Raw genomic sequence first — 20,430 nt, 5'->3', positions numbered from 1 at the left:
TTTAGTTCAGTGCACTGTATTTTTTTAATCAACTTGTTTCCTGTACTCTCATATGCATTTCTACCCTAATAACAGAATGCTAGTGCATGGTACAACTTATTTATATGAAGATTTAAGGGCTTTTTTGTTTGTTTTAATGTGAGAGATTTCATTTTTATAATTGGTATTGTGTGTTGGAAGCGGATGATGTTTGTGAAACAGTGAGGGGCGCTGAGTGCGTGCAGTTAATGCTGCCATTAACTGAGCCCCAGTTCTGCTGCTCAGTTGCACTTGGAAACACCACTGTTTTTCTTCCTTACTTCTGAGCACTCTCAATCCTACTTGTTATATTCTCCTCTTATTCCCCACCCCATCTGTTTCATTTTGGCTTAATGCCAGTAAAGTTCATGTTGGGAATGGCTAACTTATGGTTAAGTTCTATTTACAACTTTTTTGTTTGTTTGTTCCTCCCATGCAAGTATTGGACAGGGAGAATGATCTGATTTCTAGACTGCCGTTTACTGGGGTTGCTTCTTTTGTTTTTTCAGATGTCCAGCTTTGTCTCACCTAAAAAGCTGTAGTGTTTGCAACAGCTTTCTAAAACACCATTGGGATCTGCTCTTAAGGTGGATCCCATGTTCATGGTGGGGAACTTGATAAAGTAAAGAGGGTCATGGGCTACAGCAGTCTAAATAAACTTCACTTGTTCTAATTGTTCTAATTTGTAGGCTTCCAAAGGTGAGGATGTGTCCTGAAATAAAGTGGGATATTGTAATTCCTCCACAGGGAGATTAAGACACTTAAGACTATCCAGGACCTTTAGTAAGATGGTGAGAGACAGACCTCCATAGCTTTGTTCTGCTGTTTAATAACCACCTTGCTTCTGATGAGTTTTCAACTTGATGTTTGTTTGAGTTTGGCTGTATTTTGAGCACTGCTACCACAGTATATTCAGACTGAAGTAAGCTAACATAGGAAAAGATCTCATATATACGTTAGGAATTTCCACAGGGAATGCTCCATATTTATAAGTTTAATTTTAAGAGTGCTGTGATCCTGTAAAATTAGGAAATAATTTTTCCAGTAACGCTGTTTAAAATGTTGCTTGCATGAAAGAGAACATTGTAAGATAGGTAACTGAGTTGTGTATATGAGACTTTTTGATTGATTCTTTATTTTTTGGTGTCTGATCTCCTTGAAGGAGACATACACACTACTTCCTCTACGAGTAACTGGTAAAAACACAAGTCTGGCCATACTGAGTCATATCACAGGTCCATCTAGGCCAGTATCACGTCCTAAGTTGGCCAAGAGTGGATATCTAGGGTAGAGAATAAGAGCAGGGAAAGCATATAAAATGGCTCCGCAGAATGCTCTTGCCATGTTCAGTGATTTGTGAATTGAAGGCTTCCTAAGCTAAACATGGGATATCTGTATGTAATTGTTTAATGGGGGGTTTTTTATCATTATTTTTAGTGAATTTGTCAAGTCACTTTTTGAATCTATGTAAGCTTTTAGCATCTGCAGCGAAGATTTCTTCAGCTTAACAACTTGTATGAAGTTACTTTTGCTTGGTCTAGTTTGTCTCCTGATGAACACATGCGTGAACAAGGCAGATGTGTTTGATGTAAGACTGCCACACTAATTGCAGCATCAGTCTTGCAGACTTTCCTCCTAAGTTTGTTACTGTTGCCTATCCCAGTCATGCTTCTCTGCTGGGTCTTGATTTTCGGGTTGGCTAAATAATTGCTGCTATAGTGCATCAGATTTTGTAAGCTGCCTTAAAAATAAGGAGACCATTTACCCGTGAGTACTATTGACTGGAACTGTCTTGATGCCAAATAGAAGGAACAGCTAGCAGAGCAGTGTGTCAGAATATACAGTGGGGCTTATTAGCCTGTTTAAGCATTGTTTTTTGGATTTCTTTTTTTTAAAGGTCAAGACTAAATTTATAAAACTATAAGGATTCCCCAGTATGGGCTGGAAGAGATGGCAGCATGCAAGAGCTGATTCCACACTTCTTCATGCTGAGGTTGGCCAAGAGACGGGATTTGGTCCTGTTGTCGCTGTTTCTTTCTCACAGCTGCTTTCATTTCTGCTTCACTTGCTGTTTCTAGGAAGCCAGTTTTACAATATCTTAGGATTGCTCAGGTCTCTTGCCTGTCTTCATGGGAGAGGAGTACAATCATTTCTAGACATCCTGTACATTTCCTGCAGGAAAAGACAATCTGAAAGTTCTTGTCTTCTCAGCCACTATCTTCAAAATTATGTATCTTTACATTCTATGGTCTGTATATTTTAAAGCTAAAAGTGATGCAGATATGTCAAAGTTCATATGCTTGGTCACCCTTTGAATCAGGAACAGCTTTACTGGAGTTCAAGAGAGATATAATCCTTCCATCTCTCCTTCAGTTCCCCTTAATATCACTTAACATTTAACATGCAGAAATGATGCTCTCTGCTTTGTGTTGGAGAAGAGACGGTAGTGCCTTACCTCTCCCCCACTGACCAACCTTCGCCACCTCCCTTCTGTAGCTACATTAGCAAATTCAGCTCAAGCAGGGGGCTGGCTGCAGGCTTTGATGCTAGTCAAACTATTTACACTATATTTTATTGATTTAGAAGGAATTACAATAATGTGTAAGTTAAAAGTATCATTTAAATGTGCTTATGTTTTCTGCACAAAGGTAGCTTCATCCCTTCTTTTGCCCTTTCTTTGTGATGCTCTGGAGACCTAGGTTAATGTGTTATGTCTTCCCATGGGTGTAGGCAATGCTTCAGTGTTACTCTGGTAAACCCTTGGTCCATAGGCCTGAGCAGGTTTCTGCAGTATTAGTACTGCCTCAGGAACAAATTTTTTATATGTTAACACTGCTTTGTGCTGCTACTCTGATCTAAAACAGCTTGAAATTTGTCTCAGGCTGTAATTAAATTGGCTTTTTTGGTTTGGCTGCATCCCTCTGGCTATACCAGAGCATATCTGTAAACTTAGTTCTGTAATTCTGTATTGCCAAATGGCTGCTATTCATGGTAGTGCCCAGGAGGATTTTTTTCTGCTTCAAAGCCAGTGAAGATTTATGTGACTCCTCTAAATAACAAACATGTTATCTTTGTACACATGTATTATAACATTGATAAAGGAAAGTGGAATAGTGCACCAGGGAAGCAGTTCTACCTTGCCTAGCTTTGAGTGCTCACAGACTTTCATGCTCTGTCTCTCCTCTAAAATTATTCCTTGGGATTACTTTCCACCACTAGTCACTAGACTGAAATCTTATTATGCGCATGCATCGCTAATGTGTACATCATGTACCATACTTTTTAGGTGTTTTGCTTCAAAGTGAAAAATAGTGCATGGCTGACTTTCTCTGGAAAACTCCTAAACTCTTTTCTATCTGTCTTTGTTGCTACTCCCACCCCACGTCCTGGATCTCCAGCTGCCGTTGTATCCCCTGCAGTCCAGAGCCTGCATTGTGCTGTACTTATCCTCATGAAGTGATGCCAAGAGACCTTCAAGAATAGAGAGGGGATACCTGCCTCTGTACCTGTGTGTTAATGTTGGGTTTTCATATTTTTATAATGTTGAGGGTTTGGGACAGTCTATAATTAAATGACTTTTCTTTAAATAACAGAAGAAAAGCCAGCCTTAGAAGAGATTTTTGTGGGGATTCTCTCTCCTGTGCAGTCTGCGGTGACGTGCAGGGAGGCTGGGTGCATAGCATATGCAGACCTCACTGGTAGCTTAGGGATGGTCAGTTCAGAGGTTTTGGTGACCATAAAGGAGCCTGGGAATGGCATTAGACTTGCTCATTAGGAAGAAGCAGCACAAATGTTGTGCTGCCAAACACAGCATGTACTTTCTCATTGGAGAGCTTTCCAGTTTCAATACCTGGTGACTGAAAGGGCTGCTACCCTATACGGATGCAGGACTTTTTCTATGAGAATTCAGAGCATTTTGCAGCACCTTTCTTCTGAATTTCTTCAACATTCCGTTTCTTCTTATTTCTCTTCTATCATTTTGATTGTACTTTAGCCGATGTTGGACTGTATGAACATTTCTCAGCAGCCCTCTTACTGCATTAGTCTGTTGCTCCTTTTTTCCATGTAGTTATCTTCTATATCTAGAATGAAATCTTCTTTTGTGAAGATCTTTTAAGAAGATCTCTTTGAGATCTTTTGTTCATGTTTTGTTTGATCATCCTCTATGTCTTGCACTTTTGACATACTTCTGTCTGCTGCTTCCTTGTGCACACCACATGCTGGTCACTTCCTATCCTTCCTTCTCAGTCCTTTTATTGCTAGGGAACGCGCTCTTTTCTCTACTTGAGCTCATAATTCGCTGGTGACTTTTTTCCTTTTTTTGGGCCTGAAAAAGTGTGATGGTTGAATGACCAGCTCTAGTCTTTTTCTCTAATTTGATATTTGTGTTGTTAATTTTATTTAAGTCTGCAGTCAGAGTGCTACAGTAACAGTCATTTTTAGGATGAAAAATATTTCATATTTTGGGGGAAGGACAATAGAACTGCCAAGAAAGCTTAATAAAAGATCCATGCTTAATAAAAGATCTGGGCTACTTCTAAAGCCAGAAAAATATCTTAAAGGAAGAGACGAAATGCACTAGGAAGATCTTTTATTACTCCTGTTTCATTTCATTTTCTTCTAGGAAAGTGGAGTTAATGTGTATCTGAAAGTAATTTTTATAGAAGAATTATAACGAAAAAAAAAAACCAAAACACAATTAATTTCAGCACAGGCTATCTGGAGCTCCCTATAAAAGCAGGAAAAAGGGGCATGAGGTAGAAAGCAAACATAGGAACAAGGTATCTCTCTGTATTTTAATTTGATCATTTTTAGCACTGTGTGTATGCTATGAGGAGGACTAATTTATACATGGCTGAAGCCCTTTCTAACCATCCCCATCTTCTTTGCTTGGCTGTTCATCACAGCGATAGTGTCTGTAATCCTAGGCCCTTCTACCCTATTCAGATGCTTCTAGGCTTATTGAATGCAATACCTGGCAAACCTCTCTGATTTGCGTTGGATGTTGTCCAATGAAAACCATAAAAACTTCCTATGTAGCAGCTGCTCTGTTAAAGCAAGACCTTTTTGCCTGGTAACAATAACAGCTCTTGCAGCATTTGGCATTAGATTCTCTTTGACTTGTTGGCTGTCAGGCCCAAGAGCACTGGACTCCTGCATGGTAGCTGGTAATTGTCACCCTTTTAGTTTGTGCTGCTGACTTGAAGCATGGTTGCGTCTGCCAAGTTTATGCATGGAGTGAGCTCAGGTGTTTGCAAGGTGAGTTTGCCTTCTTTCCTAAGAGACTGGTTCTGATTTAGTCATAAGCAAAACCTGTGGAAATGTAGCATGTACTTCTGCCGTGACATGTACTAATTTTGTCATTCCTTCCCCCTGCCCCTTTTTTCCCCAGATAAATGGCTCATTTAAATTGGGAGCTACTAAAATACTCTCTGGCTAGCAAATGCAGTGCCTAGCAGCAGTCATCAAGGACGAACCAAACATGAGTGGAGGAGGGGAACAGGTCGACATTCTTCCGGCCAATTATGTGGTCAAAGATCGCTGGAAAGTGGTGAGTAGCTCCGGCTTTGTGCTTCCTTTGGTGGCCCAAACAGACCTCCTCCTCCTGTAGTAGTACAGAAACTTGTCTAGTTAATCCTGGGTTCCGGCAAGCAACAGTGGAGTGGTATGGTTTGACATGTTAGTAAGATACTGCAAGAAGATGGTTAATATTGCTCTAGTATTTTTTAGACTGTCTGGTACTTTTAGAAGACTAAACCTGCCAAGGATTTTTAGGTAGGATTGAACCGTTGCAGCAGGCTGAGTCATCTTTTAGTAAGAAACTTAGATTTCGAGTTACTGTGGCAAAGAATACTACAGACGTGCCTATAAATAAATTGCATTACAATAAAATAATTTAAAAGCAAATGTTTAAGGTTGGAATGTCAACTACTTCAAAAGTCAGAAATTCCGTGATTAGCTTGTTGGTACAACTTCTGTGTAAATTTATTAGGATACTTTTTAAAATCATATCATCACATGTTAAGAGTTTTAGTTCTTCATGGGACAATGGTCGCATCTGTTGTGCAAGCTGGATGGGGTACACTGAACTAGTAGCCACTTCATCTTTTATGTATTCATTGTATTGCTGCAGATCTCACTATCCATTTAAATTCATGGCATGAGTTTGTCATTTAAACTCAGCTCTTTATGTTTCTTATTGCTGTAGTATCTGTGTCAGATTTTTTTTTCTTTATTCATGCTTTTACCAGGTGATACAAGAGAACTATTAGCTTGCTTTTACAGATAGGGTTTCAAATTTAGTTAAACTTGATTATGTTTTTTTTAATTTGTTATAGACTGCTTAATATTTATGACCAAAGCACAACTCTGCTAGATATCATGGGCATCTAGTCATGCTCATCACTTCTATTGATGGGACCTGGCTGTCTTGCCTTAGGCACCCAGCAGATGAGCATGTGATTAACGATGGCTTGTGAGCAGAGACTTCAGCAGCTTGACACAGAAGAATGCTGTGGTAGAGACATGGGGAGAATCTCATCCTCTAGACCTGTGTTTTATTGCCACCAGATTTGTTCAGAGGATGCAGTTCCTCTTACATATAAGACTTTCTCTTTAGTCATAAAGTGAGGTCTCTGGGATGGTGGGGGAAGTAGCATTATATTATCACCTCAGTTAAAGAAACTAGAATATAACACATGAAAGGATCATGTACCTTTATACTTCTTGAAATTCTGTATGTGTTTTCTGAGAGTTTGTTTTCTGGCTTTAAAAGCTTTGCTTTTAAAAAGCTGAAAAAAAATTTAAATCCCATGTGTGCCATCATGTCCATTTTTAACTTGGATTACCAGCAGTGTCTGAATCATTAAACTCACAGCAGAAGCCTCGCTAGTTTGAACTACAAGTAATTTGTAGTAGTAGCACCAAGTCGTTTCTCTGTGCTAACTAGCTACGGTACAGCTGCCCTGTGAGTTTTGCAGTGGGCTGTGAAGAGCAGAGGACTTAAAGAGACTCAGGACTCTGAACTCGCTTCAGTTCCAGGCTGTGGATAGGTTATTTTCAACAGCCCACTTCAGACAGCATGCTATCCTTTTGTTAGACTTGCCTTGTGCCTGTATCTCTTTTGTTGCCCTGGACAGTTCCACCGTGCTCTGTTCTTGTTACTCCCCCATTGCCTGCCTCTCTTCATCCTAGCACTTTGCTCCTGCTTTCTCCACAGCCCTCACTTTTCTGTCTGGCCTATCCCCGAACAGCCTATTTATATTTAAGCAATTCAAACTGATCTTCATTCTCCATGCTTCCTGAGAGCAGATGGAGAATCTCAATTTTCTCTGTGATTAGATACCAAAATGGAGACAACCCCTATCCCCCTCCCAAAGCTTTCTGGCACAGCTGAAGGAAAGTCTTGCTGTGCTCTTGCAGCTCTAGGCTGGAGCACGTATACTTGTTTTGGCAGGATGGTACATGTGCAGGTTAACTGACATATAGGACTTGAAACATGCTCTGTGCTTATGGACTTCTCAGAAAATACTGCTTGCAGCTTTTATCTGACCCTCCTTGCACAAATGGAAATTTCCACAGAGCCTACAACTTGGTCAGATTGGTGCATGTTCTTTGCAAAGCTGAATTTAGACGCTCTCCTGATGCTAAGCCATTTCTTCAGGTGCATGGTCACAAATACTCATTCTTCTCCATTCTCCTTTACCCTAGCTAGCTTCGGCTTGTACAATTCCTACTGTTCATCAAACTTTGAGTTTCTCCTTCATAGACAGGAGTGCTAAAACTTCTGTAAATGATGGGAGTATTCTTTTAACACAGTCTAAACAAAGTCACTTTGTTCTTGGAAACTGCAGAACTCTTAAAAGCACCAAAAACTCCAAATAAAGCCTAAAATATGCTCAGTTATGTTCACAGGGGAACATTTCAAACTAATTTTAAATTTGGTAGAGGCACTAAATGTGGGATTCAGTGACTTCATTGTTGCATGAATCTGTGACTGGGGACTGCTAGAAGCTCTACCCACTAACTCTGCCTTAGAAAATATAGAAGTGTGTAGTTATATTGTCAACAACAACGACCTCTAACTAAAGAGATAGCCTTTTATGTTTTATAATGTTGGCTAACAGTAGTCTTCAATACTGCAGTGAGGTCATTGCCCCACTTGAAGGCCCTGAGAAATTGCACGACTTGCTAAAGGGCATAAATAGCAATGAGAAATTCTAATTCCCACCTCGGTGAGTAGAGCTGGGAATTTGGCCTTGTGCTAGCTGAGTTGTGTGTTGTGAACCTTCATTGAACAGTCATTTCTGCCCCACTAAAAAGTGCACACCCTTTAGGCACGCCTTTTGCGCTGCTCCCTTGTTGTGCTTGATGTTGGTGTGGGACCAGTCAGAACTGTGAGCTGTATGGGGCTCGAAGTAATCTGGAAAAAATATAAAAATACCTCTGTTGGCCCAAGGAAATGGATAGCATAGGATCAAGTGACAGATGAAAAAGGGTGTACCTTAAAGCGGGCATACAGCTGTAACCTCAGTAGTACCATTTTTTTTCTTTATCAGAGACCTTTCTGAATCTAACCCATAGCATGCAAGCTGGATAGTCCAAAGCTTTGCTGTGAGTGATGGATCCTGCTCAAGCAGGTGTGTGGCATATTTATGTGATGCTGGGGTTCAGCTGCCAGAAGGTTTTTTGTGTAATTTGTCCTCCCATTGTGACTGTCTCTGGCTGGGCATCTGCTTGAACCTTGTAGTTCTTAGTGCTGGCATACTTCCAGTATTGAGCCAATTTCTAATTTTAGATCGGTATAATGTATTCCTTGAATTCCTTTCCTCCTCTCCTCCTATATGCTGGCTGACAAAGTTTTGAAAAATGAAGATGTTAGTTCTCTGCAGTTAGCCTGTTGGACATTTTCCTGTCGCGCCAAGTCAGTAAAGTTTGGCTGTCTGACAGCAATGATATTTTTGTTCTTATTTTTGGAGAAAGGCACAGGCAAGGAGTGCTTATGCTTTTTATCAAAACTTTTGGACTTGAAGAAGTATTCTTTTGAGTCATCATTCTTTACTTGCAGATATTTTTAATGTTTTGACTGGATGAAATTTGAACAGTACTGGAACCATGTGACTTTTGCTGAGACCCCCGAGGGTGACTTGATCCACACATGCTCCGAATGATATGAACTGCTTTGTTCAGGGGAGAGAACAAAGTCAAACATAACTTGTACTTGATTTGAACTAGGTATAGATGTTAAGGCTCAATGGATGTATCTCTATTTCACCTAAACGCTTTGTATTGGGGATTCACAACTGAGACTTATTAGCAAGACAGAGTTGGCAGCTCCTGCACTGAGCTTTGAATACAAGTGGTGACTCTTGTACACATGTATGCTCTTCTGTCAGGTGCAATCCATGCCTTGGTTTCTTCCAGGTTTCTGAGGTTCTTGAACTGAAGTTTTGGTTACACTTGTCCTTCTCCCGTTTATTTTAGAAACCTTGCTGGAAGCCCCACAAACCTTTGTGGACGCTTCACCTTGTCTTTGTCACGAAGGCCATTTATGGTTCCAAGAGGGAACTTGGGACAAGGAAGGTGCTTTGTCAGTCTTGGGGCCTGTTTTGGTCTCACTCTGTGCAGAATTGCTTTAAGTGGGCTTTGGCAGGTCTTCAGATAATTTAGAATGTGGCTGATTGACTTCTCCTTGATTGGCTTCTCACTTCATGCCTGTTTTATATAAGTTAGTTTTCCCTTGAGATCAGTATAACTCCAGTCCTCCTGAGCAAGTTGAGTGGACTCAGAGTTTGGTGAATGTAAGTCCACTCTTCCTCATCTGTTGTTAAGTCAGATGAGGCCTGCTAACCATTTCTGGATCAAGTAACCCATTGAGTTGTGCAGCAGGTGTTGCAGTACTCCTAAAAGGCAGTAACAGTAGTCCCTGTTTGACGTTGTCAGTATTTGAAGCCTGTGGGTGACAGCCTTGACCATGGCTGAGTTCATCATAGGTCACGGGCTCTTGGTTTGTTCCTTTGCTCTGGATTCAGAGCACATGTTCTTGTTCCACTCATGCCTTGGTCCTGGAGCGTTTTCCTGGGAAGGTCTAGTCTTTATAATATCCTTGGAAGGCAGACTTTGTTTAGAGCAGCGGTGTCATATATGCTTGCTGAATAAAAGATTAAATTTGCAATTGAAGGCTATTTTTGGTTGGGGGTGTGTGTGTGTTGCCTTGGTTTTTTGAACTGTCCCTCTGTGAGTACTGATTTCTGCTTAGTGGGAAGGCTGTGTGTTGTTTGGTTTTTTGTTGGTTTTTTTTTTAATAGGCTCTGGAGGCTTGTGCTGCAAGAGTCTTTTCAGGATAAATCAAAAATATTTCAGGATATTTAAAGGAGACTTCAAAGCGAGCCATCTGTGTCCTGTGTAACTACTGATATGTCCAGGGGGGCTTTTGGGAATGGCTTCCCTCATCAGGACATGGCTGTTTTGTGTTGGTAGTCCTGAGGGACAGTCCAGTTTGGGGAATTCCTGGAACCCCCTAGTTGGAGACTGCCACACTGAGGGGTCAAGTAGAGTGGCTTTTCGGTAACAGTTTACTCTAAGGGCCTAATGTGGCATGAAACCTCTTAGAATATGGAAGAAGCACTGCAATGAGCTGTATGGTCGTGTGGCTGTTAGAGGGATGCTGGAAGGACTGAAATCATGTCTGAGATGCAGCTTACTTAATTTTAGTTGTCTATGCGCAAGTCCAGATAGATACCTATGTTTGATCAGATGAATTTTTCACTTGATTCCACAGGCTGTAATGGAAACCTGGACAGCCAGCTCACATATAGGCTTGTGCATTTAGGTAGAATGAATCCTGCTGGTGTTGTCAGCCTGCATCCCAGTCTTAACAGTTAATGGACTGGTGGAAAGGTAGGAAGCAGGATGAGAATATTCCCAGTGCAGTGAGGCTTAGCATGGGTTGGTGACTCGTGATTACCACTTAGGTGATTCTCATTAGATGTTCCCTTCTTTCTTGACTTTGTGTTTAATGGCTTCATTATTTGTTTATTTTCTTGAGTGGTATATGCCCATCTCTCCTTTGTGTCCACCAGAAGGCTGTGCTGAGTTCCCCTTAGACAGTGAACTCCCACAGAGTACGCAAGCAATGAGGAAATGCCTGTGTGGTATAAGCCCCTGACCTCAGCCAAGGCCTTGAGTTGCAAGCTAACAACTTGCTCTGCAACAAAGAAAAGAAAATGGCTGCCAATGGCCTCTGGATGTTGCTGAAAAATCAAGGAGGATGGCAGTGCTGGTAATGATGAATAGGACCATCTGGTGTGCTGGGAAAAGTATGCCAGAGAACAATTTCCATAAGAGGGTGAGAAAGGATGTGAGGAAGCAGAGGCAGCTTGAGGGCTCTTGGACAGCGAGGTGCATCCATTGGCTAGAATGTGTGTATAAAATCGGTTTTCTGATTCAGCAGAAGCTCTGATCTTGATCTCATGTCATCTCACATTTCTTGCTCCGTAGACTTGGTCCTCTGTCCAAGGGGTCCTCTGATTTGGCTGTTTTCCCAGGTGAGCAGTCTCAACACCTGTACCTGCTTATCCAATGCACATGTTCTTTTGCGTTTTCTGAGGTAGCAGTCCTAGTCTGTCCTTAGTTTTTCTGGGCTCCTGATCATTCTCTTCATCCTGAAATGAACCACTCCTAACTCAGTGGGAGCCTCTAGCAGCAACGTGATCGATATTGTGCATTGTACATGACTAGACCTTCCTACAGATGCTTATAGTGCCACTATCCTAATCATATTACTGTGTTGTTCCATTTATATTGTAGTAGCTTTGCATTTTGACAACTGTATTGGATGTGGGAGCTGTCCTTGTTAAAGCCAGTGAATGGAAAAGGATCACTGTCTGCGTCTGTGCTGGCTCAGCAATATTTCTTCCCAGATCCATTTCTTGAATTTGCAACCCAGCGAGATGTTTGGGTAGCTATGTTTCTTCTCCATCCGAGCTATGTTGTGTTATATTTATACTGTTGACTTTTGCTTGTTATGTTACCCATTTTCCCACTGAGACTTTTTAAATCTTCCTAAAAGCCCTTCCGGATCCCGACTAAGCTTTTTGTCTTCTGCAGTTTTTACTGTCCCTTTCCTTTCTGTGTCATTAATATATCAGGCAACAGAAGATCTTGTGTACTGAATCCTGAGGTATTAGCTGTTGTTGCTATGCTGAATGTAGCATTGTTCTGATAGAAAGATTTTTTTAATAGCCAGCTCACTTAGTGTGAATTTCCAAGTAGAAGTAGAGCTGCACTGTAATAATTCATGAATAATATGTGGTGACCTAGTTATTGGGCTATTTATTGTATGAATATGCCTGTTTAGCCCAGTTGTGAAGAAAAATAACAAGTAAAAGGAGAAGAAGAATGGCTCCGGACAGCAACTCTCAAAGGGTTATCAAGAAATACCTTCAGAGGCAATAGTCAGACTGTTAATACGGAAAGTACTACCTTCTTCATGCAGAGCTGTTTTTCTTGACCTGAGAGCCAGAAAAGCAAATGGTTTGGGTCTCTTTAAAAAGGAAAAACAACCTGCCCTTGAGGGGCAGGGCCCTTTGCTCAGCAAACTGGACAGATGCACAGAACAGGTCTTCTGTGGTGCAGAATAGACTAAAATATCATCTAAACCTCATTAAACATTGTGTAAGATACACGTTTGACTATCTGCCTGATTTAAACTTCTTTTTCTCTTCAAGTGTTATTGCTGCCATTGGAAAGAAGCAGCGCTCAGGGCTTCCTGAGCAGTTGTGAACAGAGGGGACATAAAATGCTGAAGGGAAGGGCTGCAGCTAGATTCAATGAACAAGTGCTAAGCAGATCAAAGGAACCCTGATCTAGGTCTGCTGTAAACCTGAATTTGTTCCTGGGCAGCATAGTATGCTTTAAATATATCTAAGAGAAACAAATATAAAATAATTTTCCTGGCATAGACATTGACACTTGCAACATGTTAGGAGTCTGTCTTATGCATGCATATGTATAACTATATGTGCATATGCTGTCAAGTCTCAGCAGAAGGAGAATCAAGGAATCACCTTCCAGGAAAGGCAGAGGATCCCAGCTTGCTCTCTGAGTGGGTGGCTACTCTAGAACAGGCAGACGATCTATCTCTAGTAGGTGCGTATCAAATATGCTGAAACTTAGACGTCTTTAGCTTTGAGTTTATGTCAATTGAAATTGTTTTGATTTCCAAGTAGTGATATCCTCTATTGTGAAACAGTCTTTAATTTTGCTCAGAGATACAAGAAGCATCATTTGGTGTGGTTTAAAATTAAAAAGAAAAAAAAGAGAGAAAGAGAAACAATAGAGCTGTACTTGTGGCTTGTACGTAACTGTTTTGAGGTAATGCAGTTGGCAGTTCTCTGAAATGTGACACTGAAGTAACTTCACTAGCAGAGCAGGTCAAGCATCTTGTAAAATATTCCAGTGGATGTTTTTTTCTGTATTTAAAATCCTGTGAATGAGATGTAAACTTCATTTAACTTATTTCTTGAAAGCATTATTTCCAACTACCACGGTTGTGTTTTACTGCAGAGATGTGTTTGTTGAGAGGGAATGACAGTTTTTATCTACCATGGTCTGGATAGTGGTTCTACTATCTCCTTGAAGGGTCTTTCCTTGAATTTTGGCAGGAACATTATTGAGGTAATAGGCGTTATCATTTGCTTTTAAATGTATCACATGTCATCGCTTGCTAGGCTTGTTCTTTGTTGTTATAGCAAAGAATTTATACATAGCACAGTCCAGTGGGTAGCTGGACTTTTGCCTAGCTGTGCAGTGAAGGGATTCAGGCACGGCACAGATTGGGAGCTAAGTTTGTTCTCCCTATGCAGTAAAGAAGCTAGTGCCTGGCTCTGAGAGCCAATTTGATGTTCTCTCTCTTGTACCTTGTACCAAACCTCTTCGTACTTTTCTAGTTGAAGAAGATTGGTGGTGGTGGCTTTGGGGAGATCTATGAGGCGATGGATCTGCTGACCCGTGAGAATGTGGCCTTGAAGGTGGAATCAGCCCAGCAGCCCAAGCAGGTTCTCAAGATGGAAGTGGCTGTCCTGAAAAAGCTGCAAGGTAAGGCAGAAAGCTCTTTGGAAGTGCTAAAGGTCACTCTGTGTGTTAACAATTAGAATCCAAAGTTGCAAATGTTTTTTATAATCTTCTCTTCAGCTTCCATCTATATGTGATGTTACATTACGTCATTCAGCTCAGAAAGTTATTACATTCTGCAAAGTGTCCTACTCAAGTGAGTTCCAACTACAGGGACTATTTTTGTCCGCCAGGCTATAAGAACAATGAGGAGACTTAAACCAAACTGTTGGTACGCTGGTCTGTTCACTTGGTGATACTGATTAGACAGTAAGGAATAGTGCAAGCAATGTCTAAGAAATGAGGTTAGCTGATTGCCTCCCAGAGGACCAGGACAATGTTTGTGACTATAGCACTGTGAGCGTGACAGAGTCTTCAAGTAAAATGGTTGACTAGTAGATGAGTGCAAAACGTGGATAACACAAAGTATAGGGAAACTGGCAATTAGTTAATTTTTCACGTACCTGAAGGCAAAGTGTGAAGTGATTTTTTAGGTTTTTTAGTTTTGGGAGTTGGTTGTTTTGAATTATGTTAATTTGAATGATATGCCTATTCTTAACTTTTCCTAACACAGCTTTATATTGGTTTGGATGTGGAAGTTAGCCCTGGGACCATCGATTTCTGGCAAAGCTTATAAGCAAGTTTCAAACTGACTGGGAAGCAGCAAAATGGGAGCCTGCCTTGACTCATGTCCAATCCTGCTTCCACTTAAGAAATTACACTGAAGGGGGACTTGCCTTATGCCAGGATGCTGTTTTCTGTTTGCTCAGATGAAACTATAAATAAGGCTAAAAGTTAAAACTTCCTTTGCTGGTCTTTAAAGTCACATTATCAGGAGTGAACTGGTAGAATAGGGTGAAAGAAGCCAGCCAGTATCCCAAAGGCTTTTGCAATGCTGATGAGGTATAGTTTAACGCCAAAGGGTGCAAGGGAGCAGTCTTGCTGCAGTTGTTCCTGGCTGAAAGAACAGTGAGGGGGCTTCTACTAAAAACTGATTGCTAAGGGAGGATGTAAACAAGGAATTTCCAAATCTCCCTTTGAGGAACTGAGAACTGCTGTTTGCTGAAGTGTATTGTGCATGAATTTCCTTTTGAAGGCAAGGCCAGCTATTGACAGGTACAGTTTACATGTTCTAGTATAATATGCCTTTGAAGGGATGTTCCTTTTTGCAGGATTCCCACTTGGGCTGAGGAAACACCTTCCCATGAAGCAGTGAGTAGTATCCTTATCACCAGGGCTCATGCTTCAGAGATAGTGTTGTGGCCCTATGTCTGTGTCTATACCTCTGCCCTTGCACGAAATCTCCAGAGATATGATTGAATTAGAGGGTGAGACTGTTGCAGGTCTTGTGAAACAGGGGTTACTCGATGTTTGTGACAGATTGCCTCTAGGTAAAAGTCAGTGAATTATTTTTGGAGGTCAAATAGTTTTCCACAGTTCAGCTCTTCTAAGAGGAGGACTGATAAGGTCTTTTTTGAATACGCTGTATTGTAATAGATGCAGCTGATCTGGTAAAGAGAATCGAAACAAAGGAGAAATCAACCCAGGTCATTAGGAGGAAGCTTGCTGTTGATCTGTGAAAGGCCTGGATACACAGAGCTCCCAGAGAACAGCAGAGCAGGTGGCTGAGGTCTGAAAGCAATGTAGTGAGGGCAAGGCAGAGATTTAGATTTTTGCATTTGGTTGTACACTTGGAACTGCTCTGAATTGACTGAGAGTGTGACTGTGTATAACAACGGATTATTAAAATACCAAGGACGGTGCTATCATGCCAGCTAGTGTCAATATGTGTTACATCCAGGGCAGGGAATGCCTGAAAAGCGTGACCTGAAGTCACCAAATCAGAACTAGCATCAGAAAGTGTGCAAGTTGACAACTAATACTCATGCTTTGCCATCAGTGTTTATTTCTGGAAAATAGTTGAAAATACCAAATGCTTAAAAAAACACCCACAGTTGTACACAGCATGATCCTGGTAATTGGGGAGAGGGAGTGGTGGTGTGTGGAATTAGGAAAGTCCCTTGGCAAAGCAGTTATCAAATATTAAGGGACAGAAAAGACAGAAGAAGCGGAATTGGCTATGCATCAGCTATCCTGCATTTAAGAATGACAAATTACTTCAGCCATATTTTTCAAATCAAGCTGTTCTGTGAAGAATTTAGCTTTTTTGGTTCAAGGTTAATCCCCAAATGCCTTACTGAAATAAATGATAGAGTTAAAATAAGAAATAAGGTTGAGAAAGTTGGGAATCATGTATTGTGTATGTTTTCACTGTGAGCTGTTGTGAAGAGGTGAGAAACATTTCAGAAAGGGAGATGCTGGCTTTATCCAAACAGTTGGTGGATGGAGGAAGTTGGTGGTGTTACCATAGGTGATATAGCCAGTTCATGGTTTTCCAAGTGAAAAGCAAGGGAACAGTGTTGTCTAAAATTCCTCTGTACTTTTCTGGTAGAATTGAACATTGCAGTCCCTCTTAAATAGTACAGCTTTATTGTTTTCTATTTAGGTATCACACCAACATTAAAGGAGTAATGAGCTGCTGCTCTTTTCGGAGCTTGTGATCAGGGTCTTGCAAGTTGCTAGAGCTTCATAGAGTTTGGGATAGAGAAGGCTGGCCATTAGCCCATACTGCAGACCTACTTCAGGGCCTGATTTGGGTGCAGCCTGACCTCTCAGTGCAGTAGCTCCTGATCAGTTTGGTCTGCAGGCTGTTGCCAACAGTCAGGCTTTCTGGGACACTTTCTGGAATAGCCGCATAAGGAACACAGCTGCAGGTCCTTCACAATGTCCTTTCTGCACTGGCAGTCCGCACAGAACAAGTGGGGAGCTAACCAGTTAATGACTCTTCTAGAGAGTCTCTATACCTTCTCATAAACACTGCGTAGTTTTCTACTGCAAGGGTGGTCAAACACTGGCACAGGTTGCCCAGAAAGGTTGTGGAGTCTCTGTCCTTGGAGATATTCAAAACCTAACTGGATGAGGCCCTGGACAACTTGCTCTAGCTGTCTCTGCTTGAACAGGTGGGGTGGACTAGATGATCTCAAGAGGTCCCTTCCGACATAAATGATTCTGTGACATTTGTGCTTGGCTACGTGAGATCACTGCCACTTCAGTATCTCTCAACTGCCCTGTAGAGTCATTCTGTTCTGCTCTTACTTGATTTGATTCTTCTAGCTGTATAGTGCTTTTTCTTTATCTGTTTAGATATTAATGTGTTTGCCAAAGGCAAAGTTCTTTCTGACTTGTATTGTTACTTGCAAGGATCATAGATCATCTTCTGACCAACCTTCCAAATCTTTATACTCTCTTGGGGCTGGGAAGCACCAGCAATGGTGCCCTTGTAGGCTTTGAGTGAAACATGATTGAGAAGTCAGCTTACAGAGTTTCTTGCTCAAGCAGGTGATAAGCTGAAGCTCCCAGTTGTCCTGTTGTCGCACATTTACCCAAAAAGTTTCCAGCAAAATTTCTGTCTTTTTCTTGCCTTCCGTGGACTATTTTAGTGAAAATCAAAACCTCTTGGTCCCACAGAGTTGCTGTACAGTATTTCCTTGTTCAGGCTGGGCTTGCAGGGCTCAGGACATTCTGTCTGGTGTTACTCTATTTGGCCAATTCTAATCAGAGCACCACAAGATAACTTTTTTTTTTCATCTTTGTCAAGCACTGTTTGGCTTACATTGTCCTGTTGCTCCCCTCTTCTGACAGGGCCTTGGCACTGTTGAACCAAAGCCATTTTCTCAGTGCATGTTAAGCTTGCTTGAGGAACAGGACAATTGCATTCTCTTTTTGGTACCATTAGGAATGTTGACCTCAGTATCACAATGTGTATTACTGTCCTTGCTGCTCAAGGAGGCCTGCACCCTCCACAGTGCCTGATTTTACCCGTATCATCATTGCAGCACGAGCAGATGGGATCCTCCATGATGCCAGGCCTCTTCCATGAGGACTCACCATTTGAAAACAAGTCTTTCTTTCCAAATCCTCACCACATGGTGGCACTCAGGCAACCATACCTTATTGTAGGACCAGTGGCCACTACAGATGACAACCTTGGACCTCTCTTTTACTTGAGATCATGCCATGTGTTTACCCACTGTCTGCTGTAGGTGAAGTCCTCTGCTGTTTATCAACACCAGCCTGAGCAACTCTTTTGGCGTGACTACAGGAGTTGCTCACCACTTCTGTTGGGCTTGACTGTCTCTGGCTTATCTGTCCCTTCCATGGATGAAGGAGTAAGCAGGACTAAGTTTACCTGGAGGATCAGAAAATTTTACTTCCTTGAAGAAGGCTGCTGTGCAGTTCCCAGCTACTGGGTGTCATGGAGAGTCCAAGGAACTGCATCAGAGAGTAGACTTTTGCAGTAATAGATTCTTATATACATATTTATCTCTAAAACATGCAATAAGTAACAAGCAATATGGAAATTATATGTAAAATTCATGGTGTACAGCAATAAGAAATGTGTGTATGTAGTTGGTAAGTATAGGGATAATAAAGTAATAGTATGAAAAAAGATAATGAGAAAAATTATTTTATAGACAGCTAATAGAGAATTACCCTCCTAGGGACGAAAATCTTACCTATAACAAATTCAGAAACTGTTTCAGGGATAGTTTGGCACATCTGCACAGGGAACTTCTGCATGAATACAGCTTCTCTGTCAGAAGAATACTATTTTAGTGCCAAGCCCTCATTTTATTACCTTAATCACAACTGTAAAATTATCTGTAAGTGAGATAATTGTATATGATTGTACCATTTGCACGTATTTTTAACCTATTGGGCTTTTCTACTTTGCCGTCAAGCATTTTGAAACCAAGCCTAAGCTGCATTGGCAAAATACTTCTTGCAGATACAACTTGTCTCCAGCAGAGAAGGTTGATGGTTTAGTTGTATCTGCAAGTGTTTTGCTGTGTAGACAAGCCTTTTGATCACATATGTTAAAAAGCAAATGGAAATAAGATCAGTATGGCTAAGTGAATTAGCAACTTGCTTATCCAGAGAGCAAGAACAGCCTTTGCTGGGGTTTTCTGTTTCACCCTCTTAAGCTATGTCTATATTAGTGAGCAGTATAGTACCAGCAAATCAGTGGATAGAAGCAGTTGCTCAGGCCTATACATCTCCAGCATATATGGCTTGGGGATTTTACACTATAAACAGCATGTGTTTTGGGGATTTTGCTTTGGGTTAGTTTTAATCTGTTCCCCCTGTCTAAGGGACCAGTTGTTGGTTTGGACTGTCTCCTTTAGGATTTGGGAACTATTTGGTATGCACCTGGAATGGAGCTCCTGAGTCTGTTTGATCAGAAAAGTTTACATGACCCAAAGCCACTCTGTGAACAACACTGACACAGGGTAATTGCAAAGATTTACGGCAGTATGGGGGCTTGCTTTAAAACCTCATTGCTATTATAAACCAGGACTCTGAGACTCCTGTTCTTTGGAATCATGGGGAGAAAAAATGGGATGGTTTCCTGTCATTGAACACAGGGAAGGAAGAGTCCTGTCACTTCTATAACAGATGTTTTTTCCATATCTTCAATGCTTTTCTAACCCTTTGAATACAGACAGACAGAAACCCGCCTGCTCTGTCTGTGACGTTTTCCCACCCTAGATTTGCTGTGGAGCAACATTCAGGTGGCGAAGGAGCACCTGTGAAATACTATCCGGACTCTGTTTCCCATCTCTGAGGTCTTTGAGGTTAATCAAAACACAACGGCTTTGTTAGAACACCTCTTGCACAGCTTTTGAGGTGCTTGGCTTGGGCTATCTCAGTATCAGTCTACCTTTCCAACAGCAGCCTTAATTGCAGAAACAGTAAACCAGTATCCCTGATTAAATCCAGTGGATTATTTTCTCGGTTTTGGGTTGCTGGAGAGACGGGTGTGGAAACCATCTTTACATGCCAAACCAGGCACTGTGTCTGCTCTAGATGCTCAGCTGGGGCTGTGTGGGGCCTGGCAGCAGATGCTTTGAATTAAAAAGTATCCTCCCTGGCCTTATCCACTTCTTGATAGGTCTCTCTGGGAGCACTCTGAGGGCTTGTGAGACTAGGATGGTGCAAAAGGATCTCTTGTGAGGCATGCACTTCGGATGCCTTCTGGTCCACAGGCTCCCCAAAATATGGATGTGGCCATGGCATTCAGTTTCCCTTGCTGGGCTTCTCCTTGGAGCAGCCTAACAGTCAGTTAGATTGTCAGTTAAAATGGCCAGATTATTATGGTGCTGAGCACTGTTTTCTGTTCATCTGCAGTGGCATTTTTGCTGCGGTGTGAGGCTACAAGGCCCCGTGTACTTGCCTTTG

At 41.5% G+C, this 20,430-nt stretch overlaps 1 protein-coding gene across 1 annotated transcript in view; it reads left to right on the top strand.

The window, feature by feature from the left end:
* The first annotated feature begins 5,461 nt into the window (after window positions 1-5,461).
* Window positions 5,462-20,430, top strand: part of TTBK1 (tau tubulin kinase 1) — a 99,350-nt gene continuing 84,381 nt past the window's right edge. The window contains exons 1-2 of the mRNA XM_009331364.1: window positions 5,462-5,569; window positions 13,968-14,115. Of these exons, the coding sequence (XP_009329639.1) occupies window positions 5,462-5,569; window positions 13,968-14,115 (256 nt within the window). The remainder of the gene's footprint in view (window positions 5,570-13,967; window positions 14,116-20,430) is intronic.

This window comes from Pygoscelis adeliae, unplaced genomic scaffold, assembly GCF_000699105.1.
Source record: "Pygoscelis adeliae isolate BGI_AS28 unplaced genomic scaffold, ASM69910v1 Scaffold259, whole genome shotgun sequence".
NCBI lineage: Eukaryota > Metazoa > Chordata > Aves > Sphenisciformes > Spheniscidae > Pygoscelis > Pygoscelis adeliae.
Note: the sequence above shows the minus strand (reverse complement) of the source record. Positions and strands in the feature narration are given on the sequence as shown.